The sequence below is a fragment of the Natrix helvetica genome, assembly GCF_964273705.1.
Source record: "Natrix helvetica genome assembly, chromosome: 1".
Classification (NCBI taxonomy): Eukaryota; Metazoa; Chordata; class Lepidosauria; order Squamata; family Natricidae; genus Natrix; species Natrix helvetica.
The window spans coordinates 101,602,066-101,622,910 of record NC_138548.1 but is presented as its reverse complement, the minus strand read 5'-3'; the positions used below and the strand labels follow the sequence as shown (position 1 = coordinate 101,622,910).

Sequence of the window (20,845 nt, the reverse complement as noted above, 5' to 3'; positions counted from 1 at the left end):
CTGGTAGGAAAAGCTGGAGTTTGGGGACTTCTCCATCTGATACCCCTAACTATCAGAACCCCATTCTTAATAGGGTAAAAGAGTTCTTCGTGCCATCTATTTTCCCCACAACAATAACCTTGTAAAGTGAGTTTGCTGAGAAAGAGGAACCCCCTTGGGGTTCTATGCCTAAGGAGAACTAGAACTCATGGACTACAAGTTTCTAGCCCATAACATTGTAAACAACAAACTTTCAATCCTTCATCTCAGGTATTTAGTCCAGTCAAGGAGGAGAATGTAAGCAGGGGTGGGACAACCGGTTAACAACCGGTTTGCTGAGTGCGCACTTTGCACATGAGCACGCCAGAGGTGGGTTGCTGCCTGTTTGGCCCAGAGCGGCGGGGGGAGACTCCTCCCACCTGCCCAGACACTTCTGCGCATGCCCGAACCGGCAGTAACAAAATTAGCAACCCACCACCAGTGCACGTGCATACACAGTTTACAGAGAACTCACCTTCCGCATTACTGCTGACGAGGAATACAGCTGAGGCATGGCAATCCACTGCCGCGCCAATCAGCTGGGCTTCAGAAAGGGAAATATAGGTGAGTATAGTGCAGGGGTGGGCAGGCGGGCCCGCTTCAAAGTCGGAGCGAACCAGTTCGCTACCAGCTGATAGTCGGAGCTACCGGTTCGCTCGAACCGGTCCGAACTGGTAGAATCCCACCCCTGAAAATGTAAGAGTAAGTACTTCTCATCTCTTCTTCAAAGAGCCATGGTGGCGCAGTGGTTAGAATGCAGTATTGCAGACTGATTCTGCTCACTGCCAGAGGCTCAATCCTCACTGGCTCAAGGTTGACTCAACTTTCCATCCTTCCAAGGTCAGTAAAAGATGGACAGATTGTTGCTGACTGTAAACTGATTAGAGAGGGCTGTAAAGCACTATGAAGTAGTATATAAGTTTAATTGCTATTGCTACTCATTATGGAATGTTGGTAGTAGAATGACAACAAAGGGAAGCTGCTGTTGTAGGCACCAACACTTCCAATGATGAAGCAGTCAAACATACTGTATTTTTCAGAGTATAAGATGCACCAAGATTTTGAAGAGGTAAACAAAAAAAAGTTTTTGCACACTGCAGATCCCCCAAACTCTCTGCATGCCTCATTTTTGTGAAAAACAGGGCATGCAGAGAGTTTGAGAGGCCTGCAAAGTGCTCATCGGGGCTGGGGGGTCAAAAAGAAGCACAAATGGTCTGGTTTTTGCAAAAGCGGGCCTGTTTTTTGCCAAAAAAAAGGGCATGCATAGCCTTTAAGAGGCTTGTAGAGAAAAATGACCCATTTTCCACTCGTTTTTGCCCTCCCCAACCCCCAGGAGACTTCTGCATGTCCATTTTTATGAAGGGGCAGCATTTCGGGAGGCAAAAAATGCTGTATTCAGTGTATAAGACGCACCCAGATTTTCACCCTCTTTTTGGGGGGGAAAAGGTGTGTCTTATACTCTGAAAAATATGGTAGGTTGGTGTTGCTTCATGTTGCTAGATGATGTTCATTTTAAAAAATTAATGTCTCCATGAATTGTATGCTAGGGAGCTGATTGTCTGGGCATAAAAATCTCAATGTTGGCTTTGTGGTCAGAGGCAGTGAATCCAGTGTATAAATAGCAACCTGTCAGACTCAGTTAATTCATGTTGGCTGCATTGCCCAGAAATTAAATCTGATTGTGCAGGATGAACTTAATCTGGGGAAACCTGCAAATTATAGGTTCCGTATATAGGTTGCCACATGTTGTAAGATTGCTAGTAGTTTCTCTCCAGGTGTGAAGTTGAAGTGGATCAGGACCAGTGCCATCCATCCATCCTGATCCCCCATCAGGGACAACAGATGGCCATGTCAATGTTGGTCTTTTTGACCGTAGGGAGTGGAAATTCTCAGCCAAGGCAGTTTCTGCAGTTAAGCTGTTTATTATGGTGAACTCTTCTGGTTCAGAGACAGCCTTGCAGAGCCCAGTTCTATTTTTGATTCTTTTCTTAGAAAAGTTGATGGGAGAACCAGAAAAGAAACTAGTCAGATTTGTGTCAAACAAAGAGATATGTCTTTAGCTAAGAGAACTCCTGGTGTGTTTGTTTGTTTGTTTGTTTTTGTATCACCACAATCCCAAGGGGCTCTTTGAGTCTTACATCATAAACTTTCAACCACATAATGATACTGTAAAACTACACATAATTAAAATTAATCTTGTTATTGGGTATCTCATAATTAACTAATTAGTTAATAATTGCATTGGGTATCTCCCAATTGAACATGATTATTGAAGGCTCTTCTAAATTTTTCTGTTTTTACTGACTTCTTAAATACTGAGAGTTCTCCAGAAGAGAGCTGCTCCTGAGTCTAAGGCCTATAAGCGAGAGCCCTTCCTCCACAAATATGCATGGGGAGAAACCCTCAGCATTTACCCAGGATATGCAAACTGAACAGATGTGGTCTATTTGGGGTGGATAATCCTGCAGGTTCTGGTAGCAGAAGCAGCTCAGGTGGAGAATATTAGACAAGGCTACAAATCAGGAAGAATGGAATGTTGGCTCATTGTTCCTAGAAGCAGTAGCAGCAGGACCCAGGGCCCATTTCAGGCATAGGTTGTCTATTGGCTGTTACCTTTCAGTTCTCTGCTACATGAGAAAGTCAAAGGGAAGTGAGGACAACTATTTTGCTCCATTACTCCAGCATAATATTTATCATGGGACATATTGAAGGACACCCTTTATATTGAAGGAAGGGTATTTTTAAATAATGGACATACTGTAAGTTAATTTTAAGCATATCTTCCTTTACAGAGAAACTGTGTTGAAAAGGTGGTTGACTTGACTTTTCCACATTTTGAGCATCCTGAATGAACAATCTTATTGCTCTAAATTGACCTGGGACAAGTTTTCATGTTCTTTATTTTTTTTTCTAGAGTATTACAATTGTCCAGTAGATGGATCCATCTCTCCAAAGAAGTGCAAGAATATCCCCCATCTTGATTTGAGGAGCTCCTTGGCCTCTTCTGAATGGACTTTGGTCAGAGTAGCCCCAGAAGAAGAAAAAGCTCAACACAAACCTCTGGCAGTTCAAGTCGTGGTAACTAGTGATGGAAGCAGGTATTGGTTAATGATGCAGATGTACTTCCTTGAATGAACTGAGTCCAGAAATGATAGAACCCAGTTGTCAGAGTAAATAAAGGAGATAACATGAGAGAAGGAAGAATGGTGAACCAGGAACATTCAATTCTTGCAGCTTGTACAAAGATCTTGTGGGTATATGATTCACTGACAGGAAATCTTTGCATCCCACACAGTCTGAGTCATACAGGGTGGAGTGGGGGATTAAATCCAGATTAGCTTTGACAACAACAACAGTAAAAATCACAGTATGCAAGAGCTATTGAAGTTTTCAAGAAAGTAGCTTGTAGAATACAAATGTACACTATATAGTTCCTGGTTTCCTTTGCACGGAGTTTCTTCAACTTTTGTCCTTACAGTTCCATCATTAGCAGTTCCATCTTTCTGAAGAACTGTCAATAACTTGATAGGCTTTCAGTAATGATGATTGGGGTAATGATGATTAGGGGACTTGGAGGCTAAAACATATGAAGAACGGTTGCAGGAACTGGGTATGTCTAGCTTAAGAGAAAGAAGGACTAGGGGAGACATGATAGCAGTGTTCCAATATCTCAGGGGTTGCCACAAAGAAGAGGGAGTCAAACTATTCTCCAAGGCACCTGAGGGTAGAACAAGAAGCAATGGGTGGAAACTAATCAAGGAGAGAAGCAACTTAGAACTAAGGAGAAATTTCCTGACAGTTAGAGCAATTAATCAGTGGAACAACTTGCCTCCAGAAGTTGTGAATACCCCAAGTCTTTAAGAAGATGTTGGATATCCATTTGTCTGAAGTGGTGTAGGGTTTTCTGCCTAAGCAGGGGGTTGGACTAGAAGACCTCCAAGGTACCTTCCAATTCTGTTATTCTACATTCTAATGTGACTTGAGAGGGTGTTGTTTTCATTCATTTTTGCTGGCTGAGAGTTATGGCAGTTGTAATCCAAGACATCTGGAGGGCACATGTCCAGAAATAGAACACCTGCTAAAAGAAAAAAACTGTAGCAAAGTCAACCAATGATGCTTACTACATAAGTAGGGGAAAGATACCATACATATGTGAATTGTTGATTAGTTGTTTTGTACCACTTGCTGGTCATGCTTAAGACAACCAGATCTTTCTACTCTTGGATTCTTAGCTCAGAACTAGAATCTGATGTTTCTGGAAATTCAGCCATGTTTGCATCCTCAGAAGAAATGTTGCCATTACCTAAGCCAATCTGGAATTGTCTCTCATCTTCAAAGAGATCTCCACCATTCACCACAAATTTGGAGAACGGAAATGATCGCCCTGAAAAATCCAAAGCTGCTAATGGTAAGTTTCTATAAATCTCTCTGATTTCATCAAAAGGCCCTGAAACATTATTCAAGACATCCCCATTAACAATGTGTTATGAGGTTCAGAAGATGTAATGCGGTTGAATTGAGTGCCGTGGTGGCCTAGAGTTGAAGACACTCACCTCCCACTCAGAAGGTTGAGAATGCAATCCTAGGTAGTGACAGATGTTTCACTAACAGGACACAAAAAGAAAATATCTGCTGCGAACTCTGCATCAGGAAGGGTATCTGGCCAGCAAATGCTCAACTTCATTCAGTCGCCCTGACTCCGTCTCAAATCAAGGGATTACAGAGCTTAAAAAGTTTAAAAAAGAAAAAAAATGCAGTTGAATTAAATAAATTCACTTGTGGATGTTTGGTTCTCTATTTTCCCAAGTACTTTTTAGCAATCATTTCTAAATTCACTTTAGCATTAGATAATTAAGCCAGAGGTAGACTCCGGGGCATGAAGATTTATGCATAATAGCATCGTAAAGTACCTCTTAACAACTGGATCCAATGTAACAGTAATGCAAACAATTGAGTTGGTATATTTAGAAAATATACCATTATATAAAATAATGCTGATAGAACTCTGAAAAGGAATGCTTTCCATACATCCAACTTTTGTTGTATTTTTTTAAAATAATGGAACTTTCTTAACTTGATCTGCTCTCTGCAGCTACAAACTTCTCAAAATAGTTTCCTGGAATATAGAATTGCTCGGGGAGAAGAAATTGATTGTTTGCTATGATCACCCCATACACAATACAATTGTAAAGCAATAGCTTGACTAAATCTATTGTTTATATATTTTAAAAGATATCATTCCAAATATATTTTAATTCCTCCACTTTTAACCCTAATGCAGGTAGTCCTTGACTAAGGGCCACAATTGAGCCCAACATTTATGCTACTAAGTGAAACATTTGTTAAGTGAGTTTTGCCCCGAGTGAACCACTGCAGTTGTTAAATTACCGGTGGTAACAGGGTTGTTAAGGGACTCTGCTTTCTTGACTTTGCTTGTCAGAAGGTCACACAAGGTGATCACATGACCCCTGGACACTGCAACCGTCATAAATGCGAGTCAGTTGTCAAGCATCCGAATGTAAATCACATGACCACGGGGATGCTGCAACAGTCATAAGTGTGAAAAATGGTCATAAGTCACTTTTTTTCAGTACGGTTGCAACTTCAAATGGTCACTTTTATTAACTTTTTGTGGGGCGGGGGATGCAAACATTTATTTAATTGTTTGTTATTACCTATCAAAATTATATGACAGAGTGACTCCAGGTCTAGGCGGTGAACAATAATGCCAGTAATTAAAACGTTGTACAAAGAACACTTAAAACAATTCACGGCCTTATATTGACCATCAAAGTCAAACCACTTCATCTTCCTGATTCAATTTGATATGTTGGGAATAGCTCAGACTGGAAACAACAGTTTTCCATAGTGGAATACATGACCCCCCAAACCTCATGCCTGAAAACAACAAGTATCATTTTGGAGTTCAAAAGAACAGGGATGAGATTCAGCAAAGGCAAAGATTTCAGGAAGTTGTAGGGCAATGTTTTGTTTAATTTCTACCTGTAACTAGTTAAAACAGTTATTCGCCACAAACAAATAAGTGTTCTGTTTTTAGAATGCAGGACATACCTTGTTGTTGTGTACAGTAAACATAATCTTTTTATAAACATTTTTTTTAAAAAAATGGGGATGGGATTGAATTCACAGTAACGATTTGTTAAACAAATGCATTGAATACATTTGGCCAGACTACCCACATATATTTCATAGAACTTTGACTTCAAGTGCTGATTCCAACTGTTGTTAAGTTGAGGGCTATCTGTAGAGCAGCCAAGATATCTGTACAAATTAAATTTTCTCTTTTTAAAGGAAAGCTTTTGAAATGCACAGCAATGAGATGCAAAGTATCCCACTTAAGTCGCTCCTTTGGAGTAACAGCCATGCATGTCCCCTCTCCCACACAGTGTTTTACACACACAGAGTCATAACCTTTCCTTACCCCCCTCAACCCGCCACTTCAGCTTCCGCACTGCTTTTTTCCAAAGTGATCCACAGGGTTCCCTGGTACATAACATACTTTCCCCTTTGGGGCCTCGCTTAATCTTAGCTTTCTATCTCCCACATTGCTCTGTTTTGCACCGTCATTGCTTGATCACTAGGATTTTTTCCCTTGAAGTCAGTAGTGAGAATTATGTAACTTCGAACCAAAGAAAAACAAATGTTTCATTTTCTCTCTCATTTTGGAGTAGGGGAAAAAAACCCCACAGGCAAGAGGAACAATAGAGATATAGAAATGGCTGAGCATAAATGAGTTCTCGTGCTAGACCATTCTACAAAAATGGAATAAATTAAGAATTAAACCACTGAGCCATGGCCTTTCTAAGGGATAAAAAACAGGTTGGAGAACATTGCCCCCTAGTGGCTGATATTTAAATATTTATCTGTCCACTTGAAACGGGGAGGCGTCATTGTCTTAGAAAAATTGTAATTTTGAACTCTTCCAACTGAAATGTAAACTTCTTGAGTGAACTGTTCTGTGAAGAAGACTTGACTGAATTTGTTATTGCTGCCAACTGCAGCAGGATTTACCAAATATGGATGATAAGGTGAAGTAGGATGTCAAATTTTACTTTCCGGTCATGGAATAACTCCAAGACATATATCCAAGCAAAACAAATTTAAATTTAAAATCTCAGTGTGTTTATTGTCAAGGTTTGGAACTTCCTGTCTTTTAACAAACACCTTTTGTAGCTGTTTTCTCCCTATCTTTCCCCTCTAGCATTACAACGAGCCTACAGTCTTCGTGACTCTTCTTCGTCAAAAACATATCAGAACTGGAAAAAGAAAATTCAGTCAAGTAAGATATAACCTGACTAAATCATCTAATGCAATTACTCATTTAGCTACAGTCTTCCATAATGATTTCATTTATGTTCAACTTTCATTTATGTCAATTTTACAACCTTTGTTGTATGGATGTTAATCCAATCACTGCAGGTATTAAGTTAGGGGTGTCAAACTCAAGACCTGTGGGCCAAATCTGGCCAGTAGGGTGCTTAGATCTGGCCCATGGGGCCACCCTAGAAACAGTGAAGGATCAGCCCACAGTGCCTCTGCCAGCAGAAATGGGCTTCCGAGCTCCGTTTTCGCTGGGAGAGGGTTGCAGGAGGCCAGCTCAGCCAGAATCGGAGCTCGGAACCCTGTTTTCACTGAAAGAGCACTGAGACTCTATCGGGGCCTCAGGGGAGGCCCTGGGAGACTTAGTGCAGGCCCTACCCGCCTGAGGTACCCTGTACTCTGCTTCCAGTCCCTCAAGGGCCCTACAAGTCAGGGCCTGTTTTCTACCCCATCAGGTCTCTCCCACCCATGTCACCCATTGCACACTTAATTTTTGAAGCACTCTGGAGCTCGGGTTAGGGAGGAGGGCATGCTACTCTAGTCCTAAGTCACATGGTGCAATAAAGGAAAGTGGCCACCGTTTTTGAATTATGACCCTGCTTCATTTTCTGCTCCCCTCCCATCATCAAGCATTTGCCACCAGAGGCCATTGCCTTACTCTAGCAGGCGAGCTCAGCTTTTGACATCATCATATTTAATGTTCTGACATGCAGCTTATTCCTGAATTCACAATGCACGTTCACTTTAAGGCAATTCCACAAATAATGAATAACATTGCCTTTATTTGTATCTACAGATATTTTCCTTCCTTGGTAACAGCGCCTTTGATTACATTTTTGTACTACATTTAGATATAAAAAGCCATGTTTGCCCTAGCTGTCCAATTAGCACACAAACTAACGAATAAACAATTTGCAAAAAAAAATCTTAATGCTTTTACAAAGGAGAGAGAGGCAGGTGGCAAAACTGCTGCCACCTCATTTTTAATTTGTTCTTCTCAATTAAGTCTGTGTTTAAAATGCTGCTTATTAATTCTGCTGTCGTTTTGTATTTTGTAAAATTTCCCCTGTGTGTTTGATGAGGCGTCTCCAGAGGGAGCTAAAAGCTTGTGGGAAGAAGGTATTGAATGTTAACGTGTTCAAGCTAAACTATTTACTAGAATGAATTATTACCTTGATAAAAATATTCTGCCCAACTCAATAATTATATTGTATTTAGGTGAAAACCAGGAATCCTAGTGGTTAGACTTCTAGAATTTCAAAGACATCATTGTTTTAATATTTGAATGTTACTCTCTTTAATTTTTGTAAGTACAATCTGTATTATTCTCTTTAAATCGGGGTGAACTTGGGAACTGTTCTCAAAGCCTACATAAAAAAAAGCAAATTGTTAAATACATAGCTTATTCACTGTATGTAAGTTTAGTTATATTTAAATTAAGTTAAGTAGGTTCAGGTTTTCTCCTGGTCCTACTTGCATTTTTATCTTTTTTGTAATATGGCTTTCAATATGCTAAATGTTGGTTCTCAATTCAGTAAGCAATTGTCCCTTTAAAGACTTTAGATTTAGGTACGTTGCATAGATTTCATGATGTTCATAGGTGGAGAAGACAGGAGGTGCTCGAAAATGAAATCAGTGGTGTACACCCTGCTGTTACGAACTAATTTACGGATATATGGACAGGTCAATATTCATCATATTTAGCCCCATTTTCTTTCGACTTCCCCCAATACTTATTCAATATATTAAAGATGCACCTGGAATACTGAACCTGGGGATATTCTTTGAGTATATGACCAGAAAAAAAACAAGAGACAAAGGGGTGGAGAGATAATTTGGGCAGGCTTCAGCTGAAATGATGTCACTCGTTTCAAAAAGCAGTACAAGCATTGCACGCATCCAAATCTGGACAAATATTTTTGGCATCTACTATTCCACTAACAAAAAAAAAGTATAAGTCATACTATAGTATGTGAGCCAAGAATTCCTATTGAAAGGGTGAAGGGTCCCTTGCTTCCCATGTTGCAGAGAACAAAACATTTCCACCATTACTGGTGCATGAAGGGGGGGGGACGACAACAAGTCTTTGACAGCTGCTGCTTGTGTCCCCCGCTGAGCTTAATTGGCACCACCAGGAGCTGAGCTGAGCCATTCAGTCAATAAAGAGAAGAGCTGCCTGGCCTTGAATTCCATTGTGAAGAAATCTGAAGGTTGGTGGGAAGCAAGCCAGCAATGAAAATTCTGCTCCACAATTCTTAAGGCGGGGTTAGAGGGATAGAGAGAGGAAGTGGTACAAAATGCCTGCATGACAGGCTGTGTAGATTTACAATAGGAGAGAATAATTTCACCCAACCATTAGACTGTGGCTGGATGGTCTGCATATGACATCATGTTAGGACTGTAGCCATACTAGGCATTGGATTTTAAAGAAACAGGTACAGAGAAATACCAAGTCTGCCTTTTTTTTTTCCTCTCAGAGAGTGAGTTTTTCTTCATGAAATATCCAGGTCTCCTAAAAGGCAATATGCGTAGCCAATATGCGCATTTCAGAGCGAAGGGCATAATCATAATCATAGAATCATCAGAGGAGCATGGTTGCTTATTAGGTTATGATGCTGGGCTGACGATTGGCAGGCTCATGTTTGAGACCCAATTGCTGCTGCGGGATGGGGTGAGCTCCTGCGATACGCTCCACCTCCTGCCAATCCAACAGTTCAAAAGTGCATGATTGCAAGTTGATAAATGGGTACCACTTCAATGGGCAACTTAATGGGGATATGAAAGGAGCCCCCAATTGGGCATCCCCCAGGCAATTGTGATGTCACAATTCAATCCTTTCAAACCAGAAGCACTTCAGTGCTCCCGACACAACTGTAGTTGTATCAGAAGCTTTCTAATGCAACAACCCATTGCCCAGGACAAGAATTCTCATCCTTTACAAGGCAAATATCCAGTCTTTTTATTTAAAACCTAGGTGATGGAGCACCAACGGCTGTTCCACTGCTTAACAGTTCTCACAATTGGGAGATTCTTCCTTCTTTTGAATGGGATCTCCTTCTGTAAATGTTCCAACCATCTGTTTCATTTAGGGATCCCTAAAGAATAAATCCATAATCTCTTTCCTCTGACAACAATTCAAGTTTTGGAAGGCTGCTATCAGTTCTCCTGTTAGCGTTCTCTTCTTTCGATTAAGCATGCTTAGTAGAAATGTCCGCCATTATCAATTTTAACTGAACAGCTCCTTTGTCCTTTTATAGATTTTCCTCTTTTGTACAACAAAAGAAGTGGATTGTCTTCAAAGGACACTTCTGCCAGTCTTCTGCAAGAGTTTGAGGACAGTTGCTTTAAGCCAGAGGTAAGTGAGCAAAAGAAGGCAACACACTGTTTTGAACCTGCTGTATCATTACTACTTTTTTTTTTTTGTTTAACATGTTGTTTCATTGTTTAACATTTAAGGGAGCAATGTTAAAACACAGTGAGATAGATTTGCCATTCAGAAGGCTTCACTCTGTGTTACAACATTTGCACTGTGCAGCCAAGGGTATCATTGCACTTGAAATATGGTACTGGAAAGGGAAAATGACTGTTCCTTGCAGTATCATTTGTCATACATGGATTAGCAAACTATAAACATTTCAGTGGAGATGTTGGAAATTGTCCTCTTACATCCCTGAGTTTTGATGTTAGCAGACAGGGACACTTCATAAGCCAATCAGTCCCCCAGCACACATTTGTTGTAATTGCTTGTAGAGTGAGTAATTAACTACTACAGCTCTTCTATTAACTTCTTGAAGGGTGCATCTGCTCTTGGCCTTTAGGGATCCAGGCTCTTCTTTCCTTAACATTTGATACCTTTTATCCTGCAAGAGCACTGAACACTGTTTTGAGTTCCAGTGAGGCAGAATCTCTTCTCAACCCCGTATCTCTACCCCTGTCAGATAGCTGGTTCTTTTTTTTTTTTTTTTGAATTTTTTTTTTTATTAGTTTTACAAAATTTTAAGGAAAAGGGTGATGGGTATGGTTACAAATTTTGACAGTTACATCATGCAGAAAATGGTATTCCCCCCAATTCTCATAACTTTTACATAATGGTAAACAAGATGTTATTGCTTAACTAGATTTTGACAGCTTATTTTTACATTATATCTTTCAATAGTTTCAATCATTTATTTTGTATCAAACAAAAAGATTTCTTATATCAGCAATTGCACTATTTTTCTAACTTTGTGTGATCTGAGTTTTCTCATTGTTGCCTTCCCCCCCCCCCCACCTACCAGCAAAACCTCGGCACCTCCCATATCTTGTGTGGTGTCATCCGCTTTATCTAGGAGGGTTTTGTTTTTTTCCATGAAGGCCTCCGCCTCCATAGTTGTATTAATTCTAACTCTGCTGCCCTCCCAGAATATCCAGATAGCTGATTCTTAATAACAGACTAATAGAGTTGGAAAGAACCTTGGAGGTCTTCTAGTCCAATCCTCTGCTCAAGCAAGAGACTCTATACCCGTTATGGCGAACCTATGGCATGCATGCCACAGGTGGCACACGGAGCCCTCCCTGTGGGCATGCAAGCTGTTGCCCCAGCTCAGCTCCACCAGGCATGTGTACGCACCTCCTACCAACCACTGATTTTTGGGTCTCTGCCGCGCATGCGCGGGGGGCAGAGTGCATGTGAGAGACACACGTGCATTTGCGGGGGGTGCAGTGCCTCCCCCTGTGTGGCCATTTTTGATCCCAGGAGGCTTCAGGGGCCCCGCTAGGCCCAAAATGGGGCATGGGGGGTGATGCACATGTGTGGGGGAGCACAAGGGAGGTCTCGTGCATGGATTGCATTAGGTGTGTCGGCACGTGATGATAAAAAGGTTAGCCATCCTTACCTATACTATTTCAGACAAATGATTGTCTGATCTTAATCGGTTGGACAACCAATAGTTGGACAATATTGGTTGGCCAATGCTACTATGCTTTTCTCCAAATACCGTAATATTATATAATCATAAAGTTGGAAGGGACTGAAGGGATGGTCAAGTCTGACTCCCTATATCAGGGGTGTCCAAACTTGGGAACTTTAAGACTTGTGGACTTCAACTCCCAGAATTCCCCAGCCAGCATGGCTGGCTGGTGAATTCTGGGAGTTGAAGTCCAAAAGTCTTAAAGTTCCCAAGTTTGGACACCCCTGCCCTATATAATCCAGGATTGAGCACAACAATCCTGAGTCCATGCTGTACTCTGATTTCTGAGTCACAACAACAACAACAACAACAACAACAACAACAACAACAAGGCTGCTGCCCTTTGTGCTATTCTACACTTGGTTGATCTTTAAAAAGCAGACTATGCACTTATGGGGGGAAAACAATTTAATGAAAATGTCAGTGGATTTTTCTAGCGGTATCAACCTAAGGGAAGAAACAAGTTTTGACAGACAACTAAATCCAGGGTTGTAATCCTCTGTCAAAACCTGTTCCCAATATGTGACTAATGAATGCAGAGTAGAGGAGCTATTTCTGCTTGGTATAGCAGTCAATGCCCTCCTCCTTTATTAGGTAGGATTTAACCATCCCAGGTGTGGATGATCTGCAGAGTCGGTAAAGTAGGCGACTTTTGTTCTCTTGCTTTTTCAGGAACTAAGGGATGACCAGCAGTGTTCAATCTGTAGGACCGGTGGGTGCTTCCCAGGAGAGAGTAGATATTCTGCACAGGCCCTGTTTTTAAACACAGATCTGTGAGACAGAACAAGGATGTTTTTTTAAAAATAGCTCCCTCCACTTATTTTACCAACCCAAATGATAGGTGAGACATGTCTCCCTATGCATGTGTCAAAGCAGAAACAGCTAAACGAGCTGTGTCTCTGGTGGGCAAGAGCAATGTTTTCAGTGATGTGACCTACAAACAGTGACGTGCAGTGAGGTTTATGGCTGGTGAGGCTGGTGACGTCATCAGGAAGGTGGGGAATGGGACGTGTGCAGGAGGCTGAGGCAGCCTAAGCCTCCTGCACACATGGTCCCATTCCCCGCCTTCCTGAGTCAACATGAAGGGGACTGCGGAGCGCGAGCCGCGGGACTGCAGAGTACGAGCTGGCGGAGCGCGCTCCGCGGTCCCCTTCAGGAAGTCAAGGAATCGAACCACGTGTGCCTTTTCCCTTTTTTTTCTTTTCATGATGAGAGTGGTGAGGCTCTGCCTCCCCTGCCTCCCCTGACCGCACGTCCCTGCCTACAAAGATCATTATCAGGGCATTTTCATACCATGAGGGGCTAGCAGGATGTGAGGATAAAACCATAGCCCTTCTTTTTCACTCCATTTGCTTCCTCGTTCAATTTTCTCCTGAAGAGTTGTTTCCCTTCATAACGCCTGTCAGTGCCTCCTTATCTGTATCTGATACAGCTTCATCCTCTCTCATCAGTTGAAGTATGGCTATCCTTCTGTCCTGGGGCTCCCCCCCCCCCCCCAAGCCAATTATGAGCTATGGTTGCTACATATATATGCCGGGAAATACCAACAAATCACAAATATGGCGGGTCACAACTGCAGAAGCTGTCCTAAGGCTTGTTTTTAAAGATCATGGAAGCAGAAGGATTCCCGTCTCATGTAGGATGGGAAATTGTGGATTTAATTTAGACAGACAATTTTTTTAAAAATAATTATCCCTTCAGCTTCCCTGTTGAACTTCTCAGATGGCTTTCCCTGTTCACTTGCTCACTTCTATGCCTAGTAACTCCACATCTGCCTCACGCAGAACTACAAACGGTTAGATTCTGCCCATTATGTTCCCTCACCCCATACCAGGAGTATCCACAGGGCATGGTTTAAAAAAAATCAAGATGGCAGCTGCAAAAGTGCAGTCAGAGAGTTGCCCATTTTATACTGATGCACATTAAAAATGGGCAGAGTTTGATTGCACCTCTGTGACTGCCATCTTGAAAACTTACCTTTTTACTCTACCCTGAAGACATCCTTGTGGTGTTCATACTTTCTCTTCCCCTTCCCCACACCATTTACCCACTGTTGCGCTTCCATTTTTTTCTCCATCACATTTTCAGCTGCTTTCTCTCAAATTCAACTCCTTTCTTAATCTGTCTTTCCAGCCCTACCTTTATTTCCCTTCCTCCTTCTCCAGTCTCCTGACAATCCTTTCCACTCTATTTTCCCAGGGGTTCTTGAGCATTAGCATCCTCTTTTTCCAATTTTCCATCTGCTCCCCTTCAAATATTTGCCACAGTAGTTGTTGGATTCTTCAGCCACCCCCCTTTTCCCAAAATGCCAAAGTGTTCCACTTCAGTTTGGCACCTTTCCAACAAGGTTGGTGAAGAATATTAGCCTAGCTAGCTTATCTTACAAAGCAGCAGGGTAGCAAACCTGCTTTTGTTCTGTTTTGTTTTCACTCGCATGGATGCACTCAGGGTGGGCAGGCTATGAAAAAAGTACACAAAAACAGATTGACGTTGCTTTCTTCCATGTCTCAACTCCAGGAAAGGCATCATTATATTGTCTGATAATTTTTCTAAGAATGACCTTTGAAAAATTTTGGACACTGTTAATAGCCTTTGACTTTGCCAACTGTACCAGGTTTAACAAGCCAAGATATAGTATCTATTTGAAAGCCAATTTCTTTCATCACAGAATTTTTTTAAAAAATAATATTAAAAATTCAAATAGAACATTTGCAAGTTGTTGTTTGGAGATTGACCAGTTTCATTCCATAGAATTTTCTGCAACCAGAATTCCTGGTAGTTGTTTCAGAATTTGTATAACACATTTGTTGGTACAATAAATATACTGCAAATAGAAAAATTATGAAAAAATAAATGAAAAAGAGTCCCCTATATTTTTCAGTTAATAAAAAAACATACATCCCGTCTCAACAGTATGGTAATACATGTGATATTTAACATGAGTTCTGCTTTTAGAAGGACATAACTATAAACTTTTTAATTTCTTGAAAATGGAGGTGAAACAAGCATTGACTTTAAGTGGGGCCATTGCCAATTGATGCTGCTTATCTAATTATAATTTTAATTCCTTAAATATTTCTATATTGCGTGTGTTACAAAACATTCCCATTCAGGAAACACCATCCATTATGTTTCCTTATGACCATTCATTAGAATAGATATAGGAACAGAGTTAATCACATCTCAAATTTCATTGATCTCCTTCAATAGAGCCTCCATACAACCATCCAATAAGATAGCAAAAAAAGGAAACCACTCTGTTAAAATACCTTTTCTTCCACTACTACAATTAGGGCCCATTAGGATGAGATGTGATAGAAGTTGACAATGGCTACACAGACTTCAGATAACATTGAGATTTGCTTGAGGACTGCTTCAGGTTATGGGGGTTCATATGAGCGGAAATGAAAAAGCAGAGTTGCACAGAACAATGTTCTTTTGTCGATAAATGTCTAATTTGCTATAGATTTTTTATAACAGAAAGAAAACTATACATGTAATCTCTTTTCTGTCATAGTTATATTTGCAGAGCTGTATATCTTAGTGATCCTATTAAGAAAAGCAACAGAGTCCGTCCCCCCACCACCAAATTTGCCTTCCAGAGCAGATTTTGGGAGGAATTGGTCAGGAAATTAATGAAGTTTCCTCTCTGTCCTCCATTTCACTACTGGGTTTTCTCTAGTGGATAATATGTCTCCATAGTTCGAAAAAGAACACTCTGTGTACTGGAAAGAGTTTTTGAATCCAAGTTATGGGGTTTTAATCAATTTATTAAAAAATGAAAGTTGTGGGAAGAATTGCACCTGGCCAATAGGCCCAGTCCAATCAGGGTCAAAGAGATGCTGTTGATTATTCAACCACACTGCATAATTCAAGTTCTTGTTCCTACTTCAATTTGGCTGAGATTCTTGTTTCAGACCTTTGCAGCTAAGTGCATCAGAAAATTGCTAAGGTCATGATAAGCAATAATGGGATATGAATATTGAATGGTACCATGAAAGGAATATTAGAAATTCTTTTGGTTTATATATAAAGGTTAATAAAAAAGAAGTTAGATATAGTTAAGTTTTGAATATTAGGGAGGAAATGTTATGATACAGGATATAGTTAAATAAAGGAGGGATAATGATAATAACGTATATATAGGTATGGGTACAACGTAAGGAAATTGGATGTAAATTGCAAATAATGATTTGGAAAGAAGGATTAGAAAATTTTGTTATTGAATATTATGGATGTTTAGCTAGAATAGGATATAAAGATTCAGTGCTATTGGAGGATTTTAGAAATAGTAAATGAAATGCCAATATGTGGTTATGTATTAAATCTTGGTATATTCTATGATGAAGGATGTTTAAACAATTATAGTCAAATGAGAATGGAGGTATGATGATAGTAACATGTATAAATATCTGAGCTAAAATACTTGATTTAATATGAAGTATGTTTGTTGACTGTGGAAGAGATGCATGTAGGCTTTTTTGTAACCAACTGATACACTTTCTACAGTATGTAAAGGAGGATATGTTGTGTTTGTCTTGAAAAATAAAAATTAAAAAAACTTTTTTAAAAAAGAAAATTGCTAAGGTCCGTCCATCCATCCATCCACCCACCCACCCACCCACCCATCCATCCACCCACCCACCCACCCACCCACCCACCCACCCATCCATCCAATGTAGGGCAGCTTTTCACTTAGACAAGTTGTGTGTTTGTTGAGCCATGCAGTTGAGGAATAAGCATCTTTTAATAATGAGGAATAGTTGGAAGACACAATTAGGAGGACTGCATGTTATCTAGAGCAACGCATTGGCTCAGTGGCTAAGATCCTGAGCTTATTGATCAAGAAACATCGGCAGTTTGGAGGTTCGAATCCCTAGCACTGCGTAACGGAGTGAGCTCCCATTACTTGTCCCAGCTTCTGCCAACCTAGCAGTTCAAAAGCATGTAAAAAGGCAAATAGAAAAATAGGAACTACCTTTGGTGAGAAAGTAACAGCATTCTGTGTGCCTTCGGCATTTAGTCATGCCGGCCACATGACCACAGAGCGTCTTCGGACAGCGCTGGCGCTTCGGCTTTGAAACGGAGATGAGCACCACCCCCTAGAGTCAGGAACGACTAGCACATATGTGCGAGGGGAATCTTTACCTTTACCTTATGTTATCTAGCTATGAGGCAGCCTATTGCAAATAAAGACACCTGCAATTACAACTCTACAAATATTATATTGCTCTCATAGGACCTGAAAATCTTTTCAACAGGTTTCAGCTCTCTCTGTTGCCTTGATATGTATATGTGTATTTTTAGAACTGATTTGTTTCAAAGCCCTCCCCAGATAGAAGCATGGCTGAGGAGCTACATTTTTCCTCTAAAAATAATCACTTTATGCATTCCTTACAGCTGACCTATCCCAACAACATTCCAGAAACGAAAGCACATTTCCAACCTCACAGAGTAGAATTTCACTCCAAAGAGAAAAGCACCAACGAACCTGGACCGATTCCTTTCTATGTTCCTCACCACTGCTGTATAGACAGTTATCCAGGGGCACATAGTGAATCCCTTTCTTATGCTGATTGCGCTACCATTCCCAGTTCGCTTCAACTTGGCATTCACCACTGTGGTACTGATGAACAATATTTAGGAAATGAGGCAGTAAACAGTCAGCAACTGACTTCAGGACTGTTTACAAAAAACTCAGATACGTCCTCGGTAAACCTTGATGAAGAAGATAAAATTGCTTCGGCGCCTGCCAAGGAACAGCAAGACAAGCCCTTAAACAAAGTTAAGAGTAAAATAATGAGGAAGTTAACCCGTGCTCTGAAGAATTCTCAAACGGAAGGGGCAAGAATTGCTGACCAAGGCCAAGGAATTCCAGGGCCAAACAATTCATATTTTAGTAGAGATGAACACATTCCAAAGCAACCTACTTATGTTAGGTCTCCTGAATTCTCGGATAACCTTTTGCCAGTTTGGGACCCTGAGCAGAAATGTCCCAAATATGTTGATAAATGTCCCATTGCTACTCAGCCTAAACTGTCACTGAAGTTAATGGCTAATGTCATTAGAAAATCCATATTAGAAGGTCTGGAAAAAAGCCAGGAGGTGCATACAAAACCTTCTCTGGAAAATACCTTTAATTTCTCTCATAATCTTGAAAATCTGAAAAACACGGAGTATCAGGAAGGCTCCAGTGCACAAATGCAAGAGTTATTTATGCTGAATACTACAGAACAGGGCCTTAAACCTAGGAGTCCAGTTATCTCTAATTTTTCCGGTTCAATTGAAGATTTTCGGTATGATGATAAAAGCTCATATATTCCAAAATGCGATGTACATCTGACATCATCCAGCGGCACTCACCGTGGACATTCTTACTCTAATAACGTTGATGTTCCCACGCTTTTAGAAAGATTTACCCTTAAAGAAAATGCTCGGAAGTCATATATTGATTGTCATGAAAAGAACATGCTACATCCATCTTTAAGGCAGAAAAAGGAAAGTGATAATGCTATACTAGATGGTCCAGTTCAGAGGAACAATGTGTGGAATCTGTTCAGCAATTTGAGGAATAAAGATGACAGCATTAAAAGCCCTTTGTTAATGCCAGCTGTGTCTCCCACTACCATCTTTGATGTTGATAAAGTACTAAGTGATACTTCCAAAGGAGAATATTTGGGTAAGCATGCTATTTAAAAATATAAATTAAATTTTAATTTATAAAATTAATTTATAAATTTTAAATTAAGGAAGACATATTATTCATTTGAAATATATGCTGTATTTTATTGTAATACCATCCTGGGATCTGTTCTCCAATTTTCCCTGTGGAAGAGATTCTGGATTTTTAGATCAAGATGCTTTTAGAATGTTCTTTAGAAGAGCCGTGGTGGCGCAGTGGTTAAAATGCAGTATTGCAGGCTAATTCTGCTGACTTCCAGCAGTTTGATTCTGACCAGCTCAAGGTTGACTCAGCCTTCCATTCTTCCAAGGTCAGTAAAATGAGAACCCAGATTGTGGGTGCAAGATGCTGACTATGGAAACTGCTTAGAGAGCGCTGTAAAGCACTGTAAAGTGATATATAATGGGGGTCCCCAACCACCAGTCCATGGACCAGCATCAGTCCACAGTATGCCAGAAACTGGACTGTGCAAACAAGTGAAGTCCCATCCGTGGACTGCAGACTGCAAAAAAATCATGCCCCCTCTAGTTTGTAGAAAAACCTCTCTCCAGGGAACCAGTCCCTGGTGCCCAAAAGGTTGTGGGCCGTTGCTATATAAGTCTAAGTGCTACTACTATTTTTTGTAAATGTTTTTTTTAGAATTTCAAGGTTGGGGGTTGCTGCTATATAAGTCTAAGTGCTACTGCTATTGCTATTTTTTTGTAAATGTCTTTCCTTTCAATGCTGCACTTGAACTTCCATTATTTTTGAAAGGGAACAGAGGATTAGCTCATGATCATTTTTTTCATATCTATCCAGCATTCTGCAGTCTTCTTGGCTGCCCATCACATAGACTGAAACTTTCTTTCTAGAAAATGTTCTTTCTCTGATGTCTCTTTTTGAAATATAATTGAAATGTAGGAAGTTAGAGAGTGGAGAGTGATAATGTTATATGTAGAGGGCTAGTATTGCTGACTGTCCAAAACTGTATGCTGAAAGTCAGAATACTCAAATTTATCCATCAATTTCATCATATTTAAATAAGAAATTATTTAATTTATTTAAGTACTCCATACAGGACAATGAAACATTTCCAGATGTTTTTCTCTTCTTTTATATCATTTTGAAAGCACTTTCTTTTCTATGAAATGGAATGGGAATCATAAAAATGCATAATAATACAGAATAATGAAGAATAATATGGAAAAATCAGAGAGACAGAGAATTCCTATCAACCTTGTTTAGTAGAACATATAAAGGATAGGCCCAGATTTTCTTTCAGTTCTGAAGTTGACAAATGATTTAAATTCTTGTATCCCTTAACTATTACTCATCTAATAGCTATCTAATAATATCATGGAATCATTAGGTTGGCCATGGATCAGTTGTTTGTGATGAGGGGCTACTCATTCATAGGAGATAGACAAGGGGACCCTTCTTATTTTTAGCCTCAGCAGTGATTGTAACCAGGGGTGGGTTCCGACAGGCACTACTGCCAGTTTGCTCGTGGGCACGTATGCACAGTGCAATAAAAATTGTTCTGCGCATGTGCATTAATGAAAAACAAGATGGTGGCACCTATGGCGCCGCCCAGAGAACTGGTTTTGGGGGGGGGCAGGCCTGGGTCACTGCCGGTGCCAGCAACCCAAACGCCAAACCACTACCGGTTCGACTGAACTAGTCTGAACTGGTAGGAACCCACCACTGATTGTAGCTTTATGTGGTAGGACTATAGCTGTAGTAAGCTCTGCTACTGTGCCCTGATCCTGATTTTTAATCTCTTCTTTTTAGTATAACCTAAGCCCTACCCTAGAATTCTAGCATTGCTTGAGATTCTGAAGGAATGTCAAGTGCTATAAAGTTGATTGCTAAGTCA

At 40.4% G+C, this 20,845-nt stretch overlaps 1 protein-coding gene and 1 long non-coding RNA gene across 5 annotated transcripts in view; one reads left to right on the top strand and one right to left on the bottom strand.

Moving 5' to 3' along the window:
- The window catches only part of MICAL2 (microtubule associated monooxygenase, calponin and LIM domain containing 2), a 148,067-nt gene that overhangs the window by 106,336 nt on the left and 20,886 nt on the right, over window positions 1–20,845 (top strand). For all 4 annotated transcript variants that reach the window (XM_081936846.1, XM_081936847.1, XM_081936845.1 and 1 more), the window contains 5 exons: window positions 2,933–3,116; window positions 4,251–4,426; window positions 7,241–7,318; window positions 10,617–10,714; window positions 17,709–18,987. In XM_081936846.1, the coding sequence (XP_081792972.1) occupies window positions 2,933–3,116; window positions 4,251–4,426; window positions 7,241–7,318; window positions 10,617–10,714; window positions 17,709–18,987 (1,815 nt within the window). The remainder of the gene's footprint in view (window positions 1–2,932; window positions 3,117–4,250; window positions 4,427–7,240; window positions 7,319–10,616; window positions 10,715–17,708; window positions 18,988–20,845) is intronic.
- LOC309383879 lies at window positions 3,964–17,812 on the bottom strand. Its single transcript, XR_014173940.1, has 3 exons — window positions 17,800–17,812; window positions 4,572–4,743; window positions 3,964–4,093 (listed from the first exon to the last, which is right to left on the bottom strand). It is a non-coding gene; the product is annotated as an uncharacterized lncRNA (long non-coding RNA).